Source organism: Rhinolophus ferrumequinum, chromosome 18, assembly GCF_004115265.2.
Source record: "Rhinolophus ferrumequinum isolate MPI-CBG mRhiFer1 chromosome 18, mRhiFer1_v1.p, whole genome shotgun sequence".
Lineage (NCBI taxonomy): Eukaryota > Metazoa > Chordata > Mammalia > Chiroptera > Rhinolophidae > Rhinolophus > Rhinolophus ferrumequinum.
In genome coordinates, this window is record NC_046301.1 from 35,508,280 (window position 1) to 35,530,303 (window position 22,024).

General features: G+C 36.5%; 1 protein-coding gene across 2 annotated transcripts in view; it reads left to right on the forward strand.

Moving 5' to 3' along the window:
- Positions 1 to 581: 581 nt before the first annotated feature.
- The window catches only part of AADAT (aminoadipate aminotransferase), a 31,910-nt gene continuing 10,467 nt past the window's right edge, over positions 582 to 22,024 (forward strand). For both annotated transcript variants that reach the window (XM_033135488.1, XM_033135487.1), the window contains exons 1-12: positions 582 to 962; positions 1,576 to 1,744; positions 2,724 to 2,856; positions 6,106 to 6,180; positions 10,647 to 10,856; positions 13,625 to 13,690; positions 14,871 to 14,953; positions 15,412 to 15,508; positions 16,764 to 16,825; positions 17,095 to 17,159; positions 18,504 to 18,610; positions 20,948 to 21,049. In XM_033135488.1, the coding sequence (XP_032991379.1) occupies positions 896 to 962; positions 1,576 to 1,744; positions 2,724 to 2,856; positions 6,106 to 6,180; positions 10,647 to 10,856; positions 13,625 to 13,690; positions 14,871 to 14,953; positions 15,412 to 15,508; positions 16,764 to 16,825; positions 17,095 to 17,159; positions 18,504 to 18,610; positions 20,948 to 21,049 (1,236 nt within the window). In that variant the 5' untranslated portion in view covers positions 582 to 895. The remainder of the gene's footprint in view (positions 963 to 1,575; positions 1,745 to 2,723; positions 2,857 to 6,105; positions 6,181 to 10,646; positions 10,857 to 13,624; positions 13,691 to 14,870; positions 14,954 to 15,411; positions 15,509 to 16,763; positions 16,826 to 17,094; positions 17,160 to 18,503; positions 18,611 to 20,947; positions 21,050 to 22,024) is intronic.

Genomic DNA, 22,024 nt, shown 5'->3' on the forward strand with positions numbered 1-22,024 from the left:
TTTCTCTCAACACTCAAACCTCACTCTAAAAGGCTCAGATCTTGGAGAAAGTGACATTGGAAATCATCAGGGTCGCCTTGTTGACTTCGCAGAATAGTGCCTATGGTTGTATTACGAAAGGAGAGTATTTTACACAACAGTGGTCAGAGGGATAAAATGCGCTGTCTGCATCACCAGCGGCCAGGTAACCAACCACCAGCGTAAGGAAAGCTCCGGGCAGCGCCAGGCTGAATGCAGTTTAAGGGAGCCCGCTGCAATGGACCAAAGCAGCCGCCAGATGGTACCCTCGGATTAGGATCGCGGTGAAATTCCAGGCCCCACCCCCACTAGTCCCTCCGCAAGATCTCAGTACCCCTGCCTGTGTAGGCCTACTAGGAAGCTTCCTTGCGGTGGCTTCCAGCTGCAAGGTTGTACTCGCTTTGAATAGATTCAAGCACTGGCCCAGGTCTGCAGCTGCCACGCGGCGCGCCCTCACTCCAAGCGCGGTGCTCCGAGGGCGATGACCCGGGGCAGGGTGACACGCGAGGCCCGCAGCTATAGGCTGCTGTGCGGGGCGGGAGGGGGCGCGGCGAGGCCAACCCCGCCTCCGCCCCTGGCAGCCTGAACACGTGGGGCGCGGGCTCGGGGGAGGGGAGGAGGGGACCCTCCCTCTGCGGGTGGATTTCGCTAGTCTTACCACCCGCCCCAGGCCGGTTCAGGAGCTAGGCACGCAGCGCCGTCTCCAGCCGGGGAAATTCGGCGGCTCTCCCGCAGCCCTGCGCTCTAGAACCCAAACGCAGCAGGGGGACAACTAAGGTGGCGTTTGCAGAGTGCGGAGGCAATACTTGACGCGGCTATTCGGTTGTTCTAGCCTGCAACTGCTGAAGAAGGTGCTTGGTGCTTGGGTATCAGAGACATGAATTACGCACGGTTCCTCACCGCGACGAGCGCAGCAAGAAAGCCTTCTCCTATACGAATCTGGAGTGAGTGCCGGGGCAGCGCCCCTCCTCCGGGGCAGTGGGGGAAGGAAGGTGGTCCTCGCAGAGCTTCTCAGGGCGGTGCCGGCAGGTCAGCACTTGCTTGCCATCGTTCATTCAAGTGTGAAAGTTCACTGAGCCCGGCTAGGCGGTTCAGTGTAGTAGGAGCAGTAACCGAGAGGCACGGGCTATTGGGGGCCAGGTCCCTGGAAAGAGAGAGAGAGTGCTATCTAAAAAAGTTTCCATCACAAGAGTAGGGGGAAGGCGCTGTGTGCCGACGGGTGGGTCATGGGCAGGGCTTGGCAAATGGGAGAGAAAGGGGGGAGCCTTGTAGCTTGACAGGCAGGGCGGGGCTAAATGAAGGAGGGTTTTCTGTTACTGTGGCCCTTTGCGCATCTGCCTCATCACTGCCTTCTTAGTTGGACATCTCCATTCCTTAGTTCACCCACCAGTGAGCTAGGTCCAGAAAAAGTTATTTTATGTTTATTTTAGATTAGCATCCTGTCACTAGATATTGTTAAACCTTACAGTTGTATTGACTATAATGCAACATACTAAACTATCTCTGTTTAGAAAAGTCTTTAGTGAAAGTGTTTCTTCTCTTCCGTATTAATTGTAGCTGAAATATTGAGCAGGGCACCGAAATCAGTCATCTCCTTGGCTACTGGATCACCAAATCCGAACACGTTCCCTTTTAAGACTGCTGTTATCACTACAAAACAAGGCAATACCATCCAGTTTGATGAAGAGGTGATGAAAAGAGCACTTCAGTATTCTCCAAGTGCTGGGTAACTAGATAACATAATGTTGTTGGCTCATTTTATGAGCAATATTCTAAGGCCATTTGATAAAGTGACTTGTGTCTTTTTTTTAAACTGGGCACTTACCAGTTAGGACAGTTGGGGGAACAGTTTTCAAAGAATAATTAAGAGGAACAGGGATATTGAGGGCTTCACACTCCTCAGGGATTGCTTCTCACTCTTACATGACCAGGAGAGTGAGAGAAGGCTTCTGGAAGGAAGTACCATTTGAGCTGAGACAGAAAAAAAAATGAGACGATAGCTAGGTGAAGAAGCTGGTTCGGAGAAGGGAGGTAAAGGATGATCCAGGAAGTAGCAATTTTAAGTCAGGGCAATTTCCTAAGAATGACATTCCCTTTCTAAATAGGCAGCCATGTGAATATGTTGCCCTCAGTTCAGATGTCTAATTCTTAAAGGCAAGCTAGAACACACACCCCTTAAGATTTTCCTTAGCTAATCTTCTTCCAGTGATAAAGGATAATTTATACAGTATCTATAAATTATACTTTATTAAAGCCTTCTTTGTTCTGTGATTGAGAAGTATATTGAAATATAATACATGTTATGCATATATTAATTACATGTGATATATACATAGGCTTGTCTTTCCAGGATACAAAGTACTTTTTGAGCCTGGACTTGTAGGTAGCCTATGGAAATATTCCTAAGGAGAATAAAGAATCAGTTATGCAGTGAGTGCTCTAATGTAAAATAAAGAGTGTAGGCTTTGAATAAAAAAGATGTAGATCGAAATCTCAAATTATTTAATCGTTGGCTGATTGACTTTATGTGAATTTCTTAATCTCTAACTCTATTGCCTTCTCATTTACATAGGGATATTAATATTGGCAAAAAGTGTTTGAGGATTTTAAAATTGACTATATAAAGTACCTGGTATAAACCTACCATTTAATTCCTCTCTTACTATGATTTTTACTACTATTTGAAAATACATTTTATGCTTTAGAATCCCAGAGCTGTTGTCCTGGCTAAAACAGTTACAAGTAAAATTGCATAATCCTCCCACCATCCATTATCCATCCAGCCAAGGACAAATGGACATATGTGTTACATCTGGCAGCCAAGAAGGTCTTTGTAAGGTAAGACTGAAAGAAAAGGGTACCCCACGTTAAAAATCAAATTTGTTCATAAATACAGTCATCTCTCACTGACGAACAAGAGGATCATGTTTTGTCAGTTACTGACAGTCTTTCTTGTCTTTACCTAGAATTATAAACAGGGAACTTGAAGACATTCACCAACCTGATTTTTCTTAAACATAGGTCATGTGGTCAATGACCCAGAGCTATGAGGGATTCAAACAAGATTCCCTTTGAGGGACTACTCAACACCTACCAGAAGCTTAGTGAGCACTGCTTAATTTCATCGGGCTCAAAGATTCAGATTACATTTTGATTTATGTTATTTTAGTTATGAAATTTCAGTATAACTTTTAAATTCTTTAGCGGGCATATCCCGGTACTCCTCAGATGAAATGTAATTCCTTTGTGTCTGCTTGTGTCATCTGTGGTCCCTACTGCTTGTATCTTGTCTCCTTCTTGGCTGGATTTCTCTACATCTATGTATATGAGTATGTCTGCATTTATGACTTTCCTCTGGGTTCTTTCTCTCTCCTTCTCTCCATTATTCCATCTGCCTCTCTCCTGGTTCCAGGAACTACCACTGGGCGGTTCCCACAATAAAGAGACTACACCTATGGTTCTCAGTTTCATCATTTTTCTTCTTCTTCTTTTTCATGAATAATTAGTCCAGAATAAAGAGTTTCTATATCCATTCAGTCTTCACATCTAGATTAAAATATGACTCTTATCTTAAACCAATGTAGCTTTCTTTTTCTCCGTTCTTATGTAAATGTAAAAGTTGTAATCTGGTTAACTTTAATGAATTTTTGTTAAATTATTACTACAGAAATAATGTGTTGAAGGAATAAGAATCTGTATAATTTTCTTCCCTCTTTTTATTTAATTAGGAAAATAAAATAATTAGCTACTGTTTATTGCTTGAAGAGAAACATTTGTGATTTCATTGACTAATATAAAAAAGTTTTTTTCAATGAAATTCTTTTCTTAAGAAAGTATACTATGAGCTTTTTTTCCAGAAAGATGTTGAAGACAAAGTCTTCTTTATCACAACATCAGTAATATGAAAGAAGAAAGATAGAATAGATGGCCAAATACATCAATAACTCACTTATTTATAGATGTGCTTATTAGAGGGAATCTGGTTTAATATTTCTTCCACTTTGTTCTCCAGAATAGGTATTATTTTAGGCAGTTGTATTTCTGTCTACATCTATTAAACAGTGCTGCCAGATAATAAATACCCCTCCTCTTCATTTAAGATATTTGACATTCTCATGTCCCCTAATTGACATGAAAATTTATGTAATTCAGTTTTCATTTTATCTATTGATAATACACATGCCACCCAAGTAATTTGTTTAGTCGGAGGATATCCTATAAAACCCAAATCAATGAGAAACTCTTCAGAGGAGGATACTGTCTGTCATAAAATGCCAAACGCTAATAGGGAAAAGGTAAATTGAACATCCTAGGCTAAATCAGTAAACAAAAGTATTATGTTCCCTCTCAATCGATAATGTCTGTACTGTTTCTCATGAGATGTAGGTTGTTAAAATAATAGGAAATAGAGGCTTGACCTGCGGATTGTGAAACATCACAGGGTAAGAGTGGAATATTCTGTGACTTATGTAAAATTTAGTCATAATAGACTCCTTTGATTAGGCTGGAAATATCTATTGCCTGGCTCTATTGATGTCAGTCACATCATATTGTCTACAAAACCTAAGATTTGTCAAGCCTATCTTCCTTGACCTTTAAATATCCTTTACCATTGTGGACCTCCCCATTGTTTGTGAAACGCTCTCCTCCTCTGGCCCTCTCAGCACCACGCTGGGCACCTCTCCTTGGCCCATTTGCCCGGCTTCCGTGGCAGTGGCCTCCTCCACACAGCTATTATTTGTTGGAGTTCCTCAAGGCTCAGGCCTCGAACCTCTTCTCCCCTTAATCTATGCACTCTCCCTGGGTGCTTCCATTCATACCCCTGTGATTGATCATATGCTGGTAACTTCCAAGCTCCTTCTAAATCCATTTGTCCATCTGTGGACAAGATGTTTTGAAGGCATCTCAAACCAAAACACACTCATCCTCTTCTCCCTCAGACATGGACAATGTTTTGGGTCTGCTCTTCAGCGAATGCCACCATTTTCATGGTGTGTCTAGTTCCGTAGCCAGAAATCTAGCAGTCATTCCTCACACCTGCTCTTCCTCACTCCTCTTTAGTCCATAATTATGTTCTGTGGGTTTTGATTTCCTAAATACCTCCCAGTTCTCCTCTCCAATCCAACCATCATCACTCTAGTTCAGGCTACCATTATCTGTCCCAAATAATCATAAACACTTTCCAAACTTTACACGTGTAGTCTCATTCCTCTTTTCGTTCTTTCATTTGGAGCCAGAATGATCTTTTCTAAAGGGATATCTGATAATGTGACTCCTCATTCCCATCTCTACTTGAAATTCTTACTGGCCTCATTGGCCCAAATGCCTGCATGGTATGGCCTCTGCCCACCTTTGTCTGATCTCACTTCACTCTCCCTTTATCCTCTGCTTCAAGCCACAGAACTCTTTCAGTGTCTCAAAACAGACCTACTGTCACCCCCTACACCAACTCCTCACTTTCTCAGGGAAGCCTTCTCTAAATGCCCTGAGTTTCCCGAATGCCCAACTTCTCCTACATTGAGGAGCTCTTACAACATTCTGCATCTATACCTAATAGCATTTATCACTGTTTTTAAATATACACTTATTTGAGTAATTATATGATTAATGTTTAGCCTTTCTGGTGACTGTTACCTCCGTGAGGGTAAAAACCATGCCATTATGCTCATCACTTCATACCTTATACAGTCCTGGCTTATAGTAAATATTTAATATGTTTTCAAAGAAGGAACAAAAGAAAATGAATTTTAGGAGCCAAACCAGTTATGTTAGTTTTTTCATCTAACCCTAGAACAGAGGTTAACAAACTGTGGCTTGAGAGACAAATCCAGCCTTCGTCTGATTTTGTAAATAGAGTTTTATTGGAACTCAGCCCCACCCATTGTTTTACATTTTGTCTATGGCTCTTTCCCACTATAGAGGCAGAGAGAAGTATTTGCACTAGAAACACAAGGCCTACAAAATACGTACTGTATAGAATATTTCCCAACTCCTACTCTGGAATTCTAGTGAGCTCAAATTTTTAAAAAAGGGGGTTCCAAGAATAGAAACAATACTATTCAAGCTAACCTATGCTTCTTTTGTTAGGTGTTTGAAATGATCATTAATCGCGGAGATAATATCCTCCTAAATGAACCTGCTTATTCAGGAACACTTCAAGCTGTGAGTATACATTCTACAAAAGGCAATTCTCTTATAATAAATAAGAAGAAACCACTGCACCTTTAGAATCATCTGTCCATTGAAAAATAAAATGGCATCTTTCATCTGTAAACAGGAGAATCTTAAATGATATATACAAACTATGTTACATGTACCTACCCTCTTTGTACATTTCTTTTTACCAAGTTTAGATGTATAGGTGCTAAAATTAGGTTGTGAAAAATCATGTCTAGTTTTCTTAATATTTCACTTGACGCGTGACAATTTACAATAATTTATTTTTTCATTACCATCTTTAATTACCACATGCTTAAGTATAATCATGTTATATGCCAATTTAATACAGCTGCAAACTAATATGGTAGAAGTAGGACTTTCCATTCCAGTGTTAGGGTAATGGGACTATAATAACCAGAAAGAAGAAGCTGATTATCTGGCTCTGCTGCGCACTGGTCAGAACACACCGCTGAGAATTAGGTCTGTTTGGGGCACAATACTGTAGGATAGATATGTCCACAAACTGGAGCAATCAGAGAAATCAGAGTGAACAGGAAACGAAACCATACCACATGATGAATGGTTTTAGAAACTACGGCTGTTTTCCCCCTAAAGAGGAGACAGTAAACATGAGAATTGTCCTCAAATACAAAGTTAGCCATGTGACAGAGGAATTAGATGTGTTTATGCACGTTCTTAGGTTGAGAGAACTGGAACTAAAGGTTGGAAACCACAGGGCAACAATATCAATTCAACAACTTTCTAACCATCGGTGTGACCTGACTCCCTGAGGAGGTAAAGCATTGCACATCACTGCAGACGCTCAGAGTTCCTCTTGATTGCAACCCAACACAAATATTATAAAAGTAATTCTAGCCTAAAGTAGAGGAATTGAATGAGATGACCTCCATGTTCTTAATTCTAAACTCATGGATTCTTTTTTATTCAAATTTCATATTACCTTTGTAAAAATCTATATATATAAAGCAATTAGCTAATCTTAATGAAAGGCATATTTTCTCAACACTCTTAAGTAGGGATAAAATTGATAATATAAAAATTGCTTTTTCCAATGAACAATCTGAAAAGGAAATTAAGAAAACAATCATTTGCAGTAGCATCCAAAGAATAAAACATCTGGGGATACATCTAACAAAGAAGGTGAAAGACTTGTACATTAAAAATTATAAAGCATTTCTGAAAGAAATTAAAGAAGACTCACATAAATGGAAAGACTTAATATTTTTAAGATGTTAATACTACCAAAGCAATCTACAGAGCAAAAGCAGTTGCTGTCAAAATTCCAATTGCCTTTTTTATAGAAATAGAAAAGCTAATCTTCAAATTCATGTAGGATTAGAAGGAGCCCTAATAGCCATACGATTTTAAAAAAGGACAAAGGTGTAGGACTCACACTTCCAATTTCAAAACCAGCTGCAAGCTTCAGTAATCAAAACAGTGTGGTATTGGCATAAATATATGTGTATGTGTGTGTGTGTGTGTGTGTGTGTGTGTGTGTAGATATACACATATATAATATTATATATATATATACATATATATTACATACATAATATATATGTATTCCAATGGAATAGAATCAAGAGTCCAGAAATAAACCAATAGATGTGTGGCCAGTTGATTTTGACAAAGACACCATAGCCATTCAATAGGAAAAGAATAGTCTCTCAACAAATTGTTCTGGGACAACTGGATTTCCACATGCAAAAGAAAGAAATGAGACCCTTCCTCACACCAGGTAGAAATTTAACTCAAAATAGATCAAACACCTAAATGTAAGAGCTATAATTATAAACTCTTAGAAAACGGAAGGGCAAATCTTCTTGCTTGGATTTGGCACTAAGTTCTTAGATATAATACTAAAAATGCAAGCAACAACAACAAAAATTAATACATAAATTGGACTTTATCAAAAATTGAAACTTTTGAACATCAAAGGACATTATGAAGAAGTAAAAAGACCTCTTAAGGAATGGGAGGAAAAATTTGCATAGTTATGTCTGATAAGGGCTTAATATCCAGAATATAAAAAGACCTATAATCCAACAAAGGACAAACAACCTAATTTAAAAGTAGACAGAAGTCTTACACAGATATTTCTCCAAAGAAGATATACAAATGACCAATAAGCCCATGAAAAGATGCTCAACATCATTAGTCAATAGAGAAATGAAAACTAAAACCACGAGGAGATAGTACTTCACACCTACTAGGATGACTATTATTATTATTTTTTAATGGAACATTTGGTGAATATATGGAGAAATCAGAACCTTTCTACATTGCTGATAGAAATGGAAAATGGTGCAGCCGATGTGGAAAACAACTTGTCAGTTCCTCAAACAATTAAACAGAATTACCATGTGACTCACCAATTCCACTCCTAGTATATATCAAAAGGAATTGAAAACAGACGCAGACAGAAACACAAATGTTCACTACAGCATTATTCACAGTAGCCAAAAGGTGTGCAACCCAATTATACATCAACGGGTGAATGAATAAACAAAATGTACTATATACATACAATGGAATACTATTCAGCTGCAAAGAGGAACAAAGTTCTGATACATGCTACAACATGGATAAACCTTGAAAACCTTATGCCAAATGAAAGAAGCCAGACAGACACAAAAGAACAAGTATTGTATAATCCCACTTATATGAATATCTAGACCAGGTAAATTCATAGAGACACAAAGTAGATTAGAGGTTAACAACGGCCTGGGAGAGGGAGCAACGGGGCGGGGGGGGTGGGGGGCCATTGCTTAATGGGTACAGAGTTTCCATTTGGGGTGATGAAAAGGTTTTGGAAATTGATAGTGATGATGGGTGTACACACTGTGAATGTAATTAATGCCAATGAATTGTACACTTTAAAATGGCAAAAGTTTTCTTACATGTTTTTTACCACAGTTAAAAACCTAAAGTAAAATAATTGCTTTTTCCTAATGATTAGACACTAATTATTATTTCCCTAAATACCTAAGACTTAAGATTGCATAATGCCTATGAGTATAAAACCTGTGTCTACATAAACAACATGCATACACACAGGACAACATTTTCACATACCCAAACAGAAGCTATGTGCCAAGCTCTGAGGAAATAAGCCCATAGGAGATATGTATTTATTTCATAGTCCAATATTTAGTTGTTCTATTCGTTGTAGATGTGCTTTTTACTAAGACCGTTTGTTTTTAAATTAAATTTATTGAGGTGACATTGGTTGATAACATTATATAGGTTTCAAGTGTACAATTCCGTAATTCATCCTCTGTGTATGGCATTGTGTGCTCACCACCCAAATTCCAGTGTCCTTCCATCTAAGACCTTTCAAAAAAGTAGGGTCTGAATTATCCCCACTTAGTGCATGACTCTACATGTGACTGCTAAAAACAGTGTTTGCTTATCCTTTGAAATTTTTTTTTTCTGAGAACCTCACTCAATTATTGTTATTTCTTAAGTTCTGATTTTTTTTTACAAGTGTTTTCATCCAAGAATAAGATTCCACAAGATTTTTATACAATATGTCTATAAGCAAGGCCACTACTTGCCAGTTCAGCCTTAGCAATTGGTAAAATATTGAAATACTTCCACACTCTTTGGTAAGAGCTGCCCTGATCCCCCTTAGTGCCCGGCCAGCACCCTGGCTTTCCTAGCCTCTCTCCTAAGACCACCCTGAACCTCCCATGAGACAGAATTAATGCTGGCATGGCAGGGGGCCGCCAGGACCCCCTTCCAGCCTGCAACTGTATCCATGCTACGCCACTTGTGAAATATTTTGAATATCACCTCCACTTGTAACCAGTTTATGTATTAGCATAACGGATGCATTATAGGATTAATTTACTGTGTCAAAAAGACATTTATTAACAAACACCTACTTTGTGAACCGCTTCTCCTTATACTTATAAAGATAATTCAGTCCAAAGAGGCTAGATTGCCTTACTTAACAAGTGACCCTAATATCTCAGTGGCTTATAGCTACAAAGACTTACTTCTCTCTCACACTACATGTCTACTGCAAGGTAGCTACAGCTCTATTCCATGTCATCTGCATCCCAAGCCCCAAGGTGACAGAAGCTGCCTCTTTTTGCACTATCATGAGTCTTAGAGCAGAGGGAAAAGAGAAATAAAGAACTGCAAGCTAGATTTTAAAGCTTCCGTCTAGAAGGAACACATCCCTCTGCTCACAATCTATTAGCCAGAACAAGACACATGGCCAAGCCTGGCATACGAGCAGGGAAATATGATCCCTCCCTTGGGAATGGACAGGGGATATTTTTGAACTATAACGGAACCTACCCCAGGGCAACAACAGAATTAGAATATACAATCTCAACCCTCCGTTTATACATGGAAAGATATAAGAAGTATCAGTGACATTTACCTTTTGTAATCATGTCGGAATCTTGGGCTTTCTGTTTTTCTCTTATCCTCAACAGCTGCTACCACTGGGCTGCAACATTATTAATGTTCCCAGTGATGGATGTGGGATTATTCCAGACTCCCTCAAAGAAGTACTTTCCAGATGGAAACCAGAAGATTCAAAGAACCCCCAGAAAAACACCCCCAAATGTCTTTATACTGTCCCAAATGGCAACAACCCTACCGGAAACTCATTAACAAGTGACCGCAAAAAGGAGATCTATGAGGTATTTTTTAAAAATGTGTTATGTGGCTTTGTTCTTGATTCTTTTAAAATTGTTTTAGAAGAATACTGGGCAAGTTCCCTTTCTTATTAGCCTCTTACTTTCAAGGAAAATGATTTTTAATAAAAGGAAATCATCTATGCCAAAGGTTCTAATTTAAACACAAGAAAATTACTACATCCTTTGTTAACTATGAGATTTTTCTTTCCCTTTGATATTTTCATAAAAAGAAATAGCATTCTTGGACTCATGTAAATGATGTGGGGTTATTTAATATTTGAACCCAAGTTTGATTTTCATTATTTTATGTTTGTATTTTTCAACTTGTCTCTTTCTTATTCTTTGTCATTTCAGGTTAAAAAGAAATTCTTTGAAAATAAAAAGCATGTTCCTTTTGTAAAGTCTCTTTTAGGTACCTGACTATGGTGTCTAAGTTTTTCACCATAAGCAGTTTTTTAAAATGTTAAACAAATATGGAGTTATACAGAAATCTTTGAAAAATGAGAGAAATGTGACTTTTTGTAAAGGAGAATCATAAGAAAGATTTCAAACAGTTACTTTTACTCATTTTGCATATATATGTAGATATATATATATATATATTTATATATACATACACACACATATCGTAAGTCCTCACTTAATATCAATAGGTTCTGCAACGTTAAACAAAATGACTTATAACAAAATCAATTTTCCTACAGCCTAATTGATATAAACAAGAGTTAAGTTCCTACAGTATCTCATCAACATAATAACGAAACAACATTATTCAAGGATCTGCTCTGTGTGTGTGTGTGTATGTGTGTATATGTATGTCTAGTATATATAATATATACACCGTATATAAAATATAATATATAGAGACTATATATATACATATATAGTCATGCATCTTTTTAATGACAGATACTCTCTGAAAAATGTGTTTTTAGGCAATTTTGTAGTCATGCTAACATTGTAGTGTATTTGCACAAACCTACATGGTATAACTATTTGGTATAGCCTATTGCTCCCAGGCTAGCACAAGAAAAAATGATGCTTTCAAAAGACAAGGTGAACACGAGATGTATGAGACTGGGGCAGTGGAACACCACATACCATTTTACAGCAGAACTTTTATTTATATATATATATATATATATATATATATATATATATATATATATATAGAGAGAGAGAGAGAGAGAGAGAGAGAGAGAGAGAGAGAACACTCTAAAATAACAATAAAAAGTATAGTAAATACATAAACCAGTAACAGTTGCTTATTATCATTATCAAGTATCACGTACTGTATATAACTGTATGTGCTATACTTTTATACAGCTGGCAGTGCAGTAAGTTTGTTTATACCAGCATCACCACAAACACATAAATAATGCATATGTTACAATGTTGCGATGACTACCATGTCAGTAGGTGATAGGATTTTTTTTTCAATTTTATTCTAGTTTACTTTTTATTATTATTTTTTATGTTTAAATTATAGTTGACATTCAATATTATATTAGTTTCAGTTGTACCGCATATTGGTTTTTCAGCTCCATTATAATCTTATGGGATCACCTTCATATATGTAGTCCATAACCGACCAAAATGTTCTTATTTTTCACACATTCCTGGGCTCTGTCCTGAGTCTCTTCTTATTTACACACACTCCCTAGCCTGCCTCATTAGGTTCTGTGGTTATAAATTCCATTCTCTAATGGAAATGCCTCTCCCCTGAACTCCAGACTTCTGTATCCAACATCCAACATAAATGGCTAACAGACGTTTTGAACCTAACATGGCCACATAGAACTCTTGAAGTTTTTCCAGCACACCCCAAACCTCCAATCCACACATTTTCCATCTCCATAAATTGTGCCAGCGTGAACAATTACCTGTTATTCTCTTTCCCTTCTCTCTTCCTCCTCCCCCCACATCCAGTCTATTCTGTGCACTCTACCAACAACTTTATCCAAATCCATCCATTTCTCTCCACTATCATTACCTTCATCATCTACTCCACTAGCAGCTGCCTTTTCTCACTCGTCTACTGTGGAGTTCGGTTTCCTCACCTGATCCCTGCTGCACTCCACCCTTGAGCTTTAAGCATTTTTCCAACAGCAGCCACTCATGTCCTCCCCTTGCTGAAACATAAATGTAAAGCCAATCTCATGAGCTTCCTGTTTGCAGTCCTCCAGTGGCTTCCCCTTGCAGTTCAAATAAAATCCCAATTCCTTTACCTGGCTTGCAAAGCTATGTGACCTCCTCAGCTATTCTCAGGCCTCTTATCTTTATTGCAGACACTCACTGCAGTCACCCTGGCCTTTCTAACACTTAAATATGCCAAGATTTTTTTTCATCCAAAGGCTCTTTGCTCTTGCTAATCCCTCAGTCTAGAAGCTTCTTCCATGATATTTGCACAATTGGTCCCTTTATGCCATTCTGAGCTTTTGGGTTAACTTGTCAGGAAGAGCTTCCCAGTGATTCAACTTGAAATAGCTACTTTGTCACTCTCTCTTTCTCTCAAACATCATCCCGTATAATGTTCTGCCTAGCCCCTGAATCCCCCATCTAATATTTCTTCTGTTCATTAGCCATTAGCTTATGTATATTCTGTCTTTGAGAACAAGAGCCTTTAGTGCCTTATCTCTTTATCTTCATTGTCTAGACGATAGGCAGTCAATAGCTTCTTGAATGCACGCATACAAAGAATTATGATTCCAAATGCTTTTGATTTGGGGATAGCTCTTAAGAAGTAAATATAATACTTTAACCTTTTCCAGCTCGCAAGAAAATATGATTTCCTCATAATAGAAGATGATCCTTACTATTTTCTCCAGTTCAACAAGGTAAGTGATGATGTGAACATATTTCACAATTAGAAGACAAATTATTGTAAGTTATTGCACTGCATTTGATTTTAGCCTGGCTGCTAATCCACCTTTACATTGAAATTAAATAAATGATTGTTAATTTGCTACCACTTCAACTTTTAGTCTTTCAGTTTTATCGTGGCTATTACGGCTCTTTCCAGAAATTACTTACCTTGAAAATAATAGCTGGCTCTCTGTACCATGCATTTGGACAAACAGAAGATTTGGAAGCGGTGTTCACGCTGAAAGAGAAAGAGAGCCGTGATCAATTAGTGATGTCCATTACTGACAGCAGATAAAGCATTCCTGGCAGCATGTCATATATTTGCCATCCCTTTCATTAGATCCTAGATCTTACCTGCAGTGGAATGGGTTTTTAGGTTCCCTCTCACTATGTATGTATGCCACTTTTCACAATCACTTTTTTCTAGTAGACCGTGGGAGTGATACAGACTTCCAATGCCTGATGTCTCAAAATCAAATACTATATTTGCTTTCAGGGAACATATACTTGGATTTGGTTCCCCCTTTAAATCTACTGAAAAGAAAAACTCTTAGTTAATTTTCCTACGTGGTTTGCCTGAATATCATCTGCCCTCCCTACTCCCCGCTCTCACACATGACCATGGTTCCTTTTCTTACGTACATCGACTTTTGAAGTAGATATTGAAGACAAGATGTCATGTTGATTAAATTTCTTACCTTCATTCTCATCTTTTTTATCTTTCTAGTTCTAAGGATCAGCCTTCTCTCTCTAAACAATTCTGAATGCTCCTAGCCCTCTTTGTTGAGCTCTCATCCAAACAAGTTTTTCTTGAATCCTTCCTCTAAATCTGTTAATCCTGGATTCCAATCCTTGCTGCAAGGAATGGCTGGTTTAGGTCTCCCTAAATTCATAAGAATGGCATCTTGACCAGATGAGTAAACCCTCCTGTCTGTTTTTGGCAGAAAAGTCATGAAGACACGCAGATACTAAGAAAAGAACCTGCATTTCTGTCTTTATTCCTTTTTGAAAGGTTGAGATAAAGGTAATGGAAAAGATGGTCATGCTGCTGTTACCCAAATCCATGCCCTTCCCATTCTCTACACAAAGTGGTTATACAGTCACCAACAGAGAGTTCTCAAACCAACAGTATTTCCTTTTTTCCATTTCAAGCCCTGGACACCATCCTTTCTTTCCATGGATGTTGACGGGCGTGTCATCAGAGCGGACTCTTTTTCAAAAATCCTCTCCTCTGGGTAAGACCCTTGGTCTCTAACTTAAGGCTAGATCTAAAAGAGACAGAGACTGTGCCTCAGTATCTTTCAGTCCAAGCAATTCTTCTCATTTAATAGGCTTGTATACCACTTGCCTTAAAACACCAGTTAAATTATTAATGTGAATATAGGTCTTTTCTCTCTGTTCATCCCCAGTAGTCACATCTGGCCATTTATCTAAAGTTGTAGAGCGACTGGTCAGGTTTTGGGTTTCATATACGAAAGAGCACATTTAGAAATACTTGGTCAGACGTGCATTATATTTTACATGTACACTTACATGTAAATTTGTATTTTAAATAAGTAGTAGTTGATTTCATTGGAATGATTTAATTCTCTAGGTTCCAGGTCACAACTCTCTTTCTAATAAAATCAGGAAAATTACATCTATTGATTGCTAATTCAGGATTGGTATTGTGCCTTTTTTCTTTTTTGTGTAGGTTGAGAATAGGGTTTATCACTGGTCCAAAACCCTTGGTAGAGAGAATTGTTTTACACACACAAGTTTCAACATTGCAAACCAGCACTTTTACACAGGTAAGGACTATTTAGGGAATGAAAAAAAAATATTTTAAATCTGATAAGAATAGAAATGGATGTTGGCAAGTAAGTCTGAGTTAAGATGGCAAAGAGGGAAATCACTGATATTGAATCTCTGGTTCTAATAAGTACAGAATTAGAAAACCAGACACTACAGATGTTTACTCAAAAAGACAAATGAGAGTCAAATTAACCTGGTTATTTTGTGGCATTGACCAAGCTCCTTGAGAGCCAGGCTATCTTTTAATCTTGCATTCCTAGCATCTAGCCCAGGAACTGTTGAACTGAACAAAATGGAACTGGGCTGGATGAAATAATGTAACTTGAGCTTCATTGTCCTGGAATCTGTAATGAGAATGAGAATTCCAAACCTGTTTCATGACTCATTGTGTGCCGTCGCTGAACGTGTGCTAACCTGTCCTAAAGACACTGTATGTATTCTAATTAAACTGAAGTTCATTTCGAAGAACCTATAAATCTCCTCACAAGCTTTGGGACATTATTGGATCCACCCCAAATGCAATCTTGAAAATCAGATCTTAAGGATAGAATTGCTACCCAAGAACTCCAAATGCATAGAAAAGTTTATGTAGACTAGGACGTTTGCTTGGTATTTCACATTACATTATTTATCAAGTTTGGGACTTTTTCCTTTTCTGTGTTGTACCTGTTACCAATGAAACTTCCATATCCATGAATAACATTTAGAACTTCTATTTTAGACAGAAAAAAATCTCTAAATATATAATTTTATATTTCTACTATATGTATATAAAATATATATATATGTACTATTTAGAGAGGAAGTACTGTATAGTAATTAATGGCATTGACCTGGAGCTGGACAGTCTGACATGAATCCAGGCCCTGTAACTAGCTGTGTGACCTCGGGAAAGTTAACATAACCTTTGTGCCTCAGTTTCCCCATCAGTAAAACTGAACTAATAACCTGCCTGATAAGGTTATTACAAGATTAAATTAGCAAAAATATATTAATATATTAGAATAGTTTCTGGCACATAGCAAGTACGATATAAATTTGTTTTTATTGTTAAAATAAAAATATTTGCTTGGTGCCCAGATCACTGTTTTTAATTAACATTTATTCTAAATCACTGAGTGTATAAAGCTTGGTCAGCTTGTTATATTTTCTTATGGTGTTATATTTTCTTCCATGTGATCAAGACTGATTGGCAAAAAGCCCATATTAAAGGATGAACCATGACATTTGTTATTGTTTTATTTCTTTTAGCTTCTGGTAGCACAGCTTCTACACCAATGGGGAGAAGAGGGCTTCCTGGCACATGTAGACAGGTACTGTATTTTAGATTCCATGTTTTACATAGAAACGGATGTTGCTTTAGTAATTTTCAGTCTTTTAATTATTACACAATTAAAGGAAAAAAATATCCTGGTAGAAAAGTTTACCACCAGAAAGGTCAAATAAATATGCTCTATTCCCATACAAGCATTCACCATTTTAATCGAGACAGAAAACAGATTCTTATTGACTGGGCTGCAGAGGCTTGTAGTCTCTTCAGTTAATGTACTAAACACATCCCTTCATTGGTTTCTTCTTCTAGGGTTATTGATTTCTATAGGAACCAGAAGGATGCAATATTGGCAGCTGCAGACAAGTGGTTAAGTGGTGAGTGGAACATGTACCCCATCCTGTGATAAACAGTAGAACCTATAAAAATGGGTGACAAACACCCCATAGAAGTACTATTATTAATGTTAATAATCCTGAGGGGAGAGAAACAGGAGTCCAGGAGTATTCTTGTTAAGAAAATATTACATTATAAATCATCTCAGAGGTAATAGTCTGCAAACTCTGGCGCATTTCTACTTATCTCTATTTTACCTGTCTGCTGCAAAGAATTTGTGGTTAAAAAAAAAAAAAATAGACCAATTAGTCTAATAATCAACCAGCAATCAGTAACTTAAAGCTAAACAACATCTATATTCAAAAGGTTTTAGAGTTTATTTCAGAATTTTCCTCGAAATCGTAGAGGCATGGTGAAACAAACAACACACTCCTTTTCTAACAAGATTATGCAAAGACAAAGTAGTACAATCTACAGAGGATTCTCATTACAAATGCTTTGCCTTTTAATCACTAACCTTATTATCTGTCTAATATTATCTATCGCTAATTTGATTGCAGGATGGTTTAGATTTAATTTTCTATTTAAAAAAGGAAGCAAAATGAATTACATGACTTTAATTATATCATTAAAAATGCCTTTGGTATGAATAAGAGAAAGCAAAATATATCAGTTCTTTATTTCTGTCATATCTTGTTCCCTACGAAGTCTTAGTAAAAATAGAATTATCTTTTTTGATGAGTACTATTCTACCATTTTGTACAGTGAAGTTGAAGGAAAGGTTTTAATCAACATCTTTAAAAAAAAGATAATAATTAAAATCAAAATAATTATCCTTCCTCCTTGGTGTCTCTATCCTAATGCTCAATGAAGCATAAAGCCTACAAATATACCTGGAATTCCTGAAGTTTAAGTACTTCTTTTCATAATTAATTACATTCTGATAAAAACTCCAATCCACTGGACTTCTAAACTATTACATAAATGATAGGATTAATTGAAATACTGGAAGAATCTAGAAAGAGTTGAAGAATCCTTTTTTTAAAATTGAAAGAGCCATATTTGGCTTAGATTTGTTTCTAACTAAAGGAAGTAGCTATAGGCACTAGATTTCTTATACCACCCTAAGACTAAAATTGTAACTATACACACACACAAGTCTCCCTCCCTCCCTTGCACCCACTGTCTCACTCACTTTTTGAAATAAAACATAGAACATCAATTTTCAGGACTTATAAAATTATATTTTTTAAAGAATGCTATTACTGAAGGAACTTTTTTTGGAAATACTAGTTTATAGTTACTGCAATTATGTCATTAAACGATACATTTCATATCATCAAAAACAGCTTCAGGAGATACTGATTCCCTTCTCCTGTTTATAGGTTTGGCAGAATGGCACGTTCCTACTGCTGGAATGTTTCTATGGATTAAAGTTAAGGGCATTTATGATGTAAAAAAAATGATTGAAGAAAAAGCCATTAAGAAAGAGGTAAAAAAGGGGGGGGGATTATACTTTTTTAAAAAGTAATTTCTTAAATAAAAATCAAGAGAGATAGTTATCGTTGCCCAGCACCTCAACTCATAATGTTTTAATATCAGATATGTTATCTTATTGTTAAAATCGTAATAGATTTTTGGGTTATGTAATTCTTCTTCTGGTCTAAATTAACGGGAATATAGTGATTCATCTCCGCTACTAAACAGTTAGTTTAGTGGCTAAGAGCTCAGTCTCTGGAACCACACACCCTGGGTTTGAATCCCACCCTTTGCTGGATGTGTGGCTTTGCGTAAGTTACCCTCCCTGAGTTTTATCTGTAAAGTAGAAATAATGAGAATCCCTGTCTCATAAGGTTGCTATGATAATTAAGTGAGTTACTATGTATAAAGGACTTGGCAAATAGTAAATGCTCAGTAAGTATTAGCCATTAGTATTTAAAATAGAGGGTTTTGTGTTTTGTTTTTTTCTTGATTATGAAAGTAAAGAATACTCATGGCAGCAAACTTGGAAAATGAACAAAAATATAAAGGAAAATTTTTAAATAGCCCATAATTTCACCACCAGATTTTATGACTCTTTGTGATGTATTTTCTTGAAAAGCTTATATATAGCTAGTGTTTTGGCTGCACAGTTATTTTACATGGTTAAAATTACACAGAAAAGTTTGTGCCTGCTTTGTTTCACCTCAAATTAGCCTGTGAGAGTCCTTCTATTATTTTTTTCTCCTTTTATACTTAAATCATTAGTTTACTTAGGTTTCCTTAGGAGGCCTTCATTAAGTTGAGAAACCTAAATATATTTTTGTGTAGCTTTCCAATTTATCATATAAAGAATCCTTTCTCCATTAATTCATTCATTTATCATGTTTGTCAGTCTTTTGCAAACACTAAGATCTATTTCTAGTATCACTCTTTTCTTGAAGCAGAAAGTACAAAAGGACAGATGGTGTTGATGGTGGCCATGTTCGCTGCTAGCGCAAAAGCGAGGACGCAGTCTACAGGCTAAACCTGGGAACTGACAGGCTGGACTTGAGCGCTAGCTCCACTCCCTTGGGAAAGTCTTTCATCCTCTCTTAACCATCTTCCTGGAGGGCAGGACTCATGCTTTATGAATCATTCCAATCCTAGAAACAGCATATGTTAGATACTTAATAAACACTAACCTGATTTATTTCAAAGAAACACATTTCAGTATAATAAATCCATTTTATGTTTTCTTTGCTTTTCTATCAACGCCATTATCTTAAGAACATTTGATAAGTGGCTATTTGTATGTATCTCTGATCTATTGCTAAGGATAGAGACTTTATATTTTCTTGTAGTTTTTTTTCAGTTTTTTTCCTCTATTCCATATATCCTGTTGCACATATATTTACTTTTCCTAAATAATCTCCAACTCTCTGAACAACAACTCACATGCCAAAAGTTTTATACTATATTAAGAGAAATGATTTTCATTTTATCAGGACACAAAGTCCCATCTTCTGCCTTGAAATCTTTTTTCCCAGACTGCCCCAAATCATTTCACTTCCAACTCATCTTACTTTAGCAGAAGATGCCCAGATTTATAACAAGTAGTTACTTAGTGCTTTTGATTGCATTACATGATTGTATTACATAACAATCTCAAAGAATTAAAACCATCAAAATTTATTTCTGACTCACATAACATTTTCAAAGATGTGATCTGCAGGTAACTCTGCTCCAAGCAGTGACTTAGAGACTCTGCTTCCTTCCACCTCCTTGTTGTTCAGTCTTCAACACATAGACTCCACGATGGCTGCAAAATGGAAAGAGCATGGTGGATCACACAGGGAAAAAATTGTATGAGCCAGGCCTAGAAGTAGCACACATGACTTCATCTATTGGCCAGGATCCATGTGTCCACATAAAACTAAAAAGAGTCTGGGGAACAGAATATATTTGTATGCCCAGGAAGCGGATACCTCACTGTGTGAACTTATATTACTTTTCTAGTTAGGTTAAACATTTTTTCATGTTTAGTACCATTTCATTTTCTTTGGTAACCTGCCCTTTGTTCATTAAAGCTAGAATTTTACTGTTTTTCTTCTCAGTATTTTTGCATTCTTTATATTTGGGGAGTAGGTAGCCTTTGCCATATTTATTATAAACATTTTCTAGTTTCTATTATTTTAGTTTTGTTTACTGTATGACATACAGAATTTTTATATAAATGTATTTTTCTTTTATGATTTCTTTAATTTCTTTTAGTTTTAAAAAGTCCTTCCCCATTCTGAGCTTTGATTTCCCTGTACTTTCTTTTAGTTTTTCTTTAATGTTATATCACTTATTTCCCATAAACTCTTAGATATTCTTCATTTCTGGAAGTGATTTCTACATTGATAGCTCCACTCCTAGCCCTTACTTAAGAGCGTCCTTCTCTTTGGCTTCTCCAGAACAAATGGATACAGTAAGTAGAATATTCTCTTCAGAGTAACACTAGATATCAATTCTATTTTTTGGTACATGTGTTCATTTTGTGAGTTACAGTATGATTTAATGTCTTCTTGGGTTTCTGAAAAACAGGTATTAGTTAAAAAGTCATGAACTACCACTAAAAGACACATTTTACTTTGTTTCTAGACTTCTGTAGACAAATGAAGAGACCAAATTGGAATTATATTTTATCGTTTGCATGAATAGTTTTCAGACCTACTAAACTGTGTTAGTTGAGTAATATGCTATGAAGAAAATCTCTTTCCTTCCTTCATGGAAGTAACATGAGCCAAAAGTACAAATTCATGAAGCCATCAGTCTCTTTCATTGAAGAAAAAAAATATGTAGATAGATAGATAGATAGATAGATAGATAGATAGATAGATAGATGATATATCTATCTAGACAGATAGATAGATAGATTTTTTCCCTCAATGAAAGAGAATGATGGCTTCATGAATTTGTACTTTTGGCTCATGTTACTTCCATGAAGGAATGAAAGAGATTTTCTTCATGTAGATATATAGATATATGTTTCATATATCATATGTATATTTATATATATAGATATAGATATATATATACTCATATATATCTCATATATATACATATATATGATATATATCATATATATTACATATATACATATATATGTGTGTGATATATATGATATATATATATATATATATATATATATATTAGCAAGGGTCAAATAGAATAATATTTTCAAATTAATCACAAAGTATAGCTTTAACCAAGTAACAAGAAACAAAGAAACAAGTTCCTAAAGACTATGTATCTGAGAATTTAAAAAGAAGAGCCATAAATTGAATGGTGCCATTAACCTTAGGAAAAGTTTATACTTATCCCAACAGATGTATTGGTTCTTTGTGTGTTCTTTATTTACTTGTTTTCTCATGTCATTAAATAAGCTATCTCTGCTGTTATA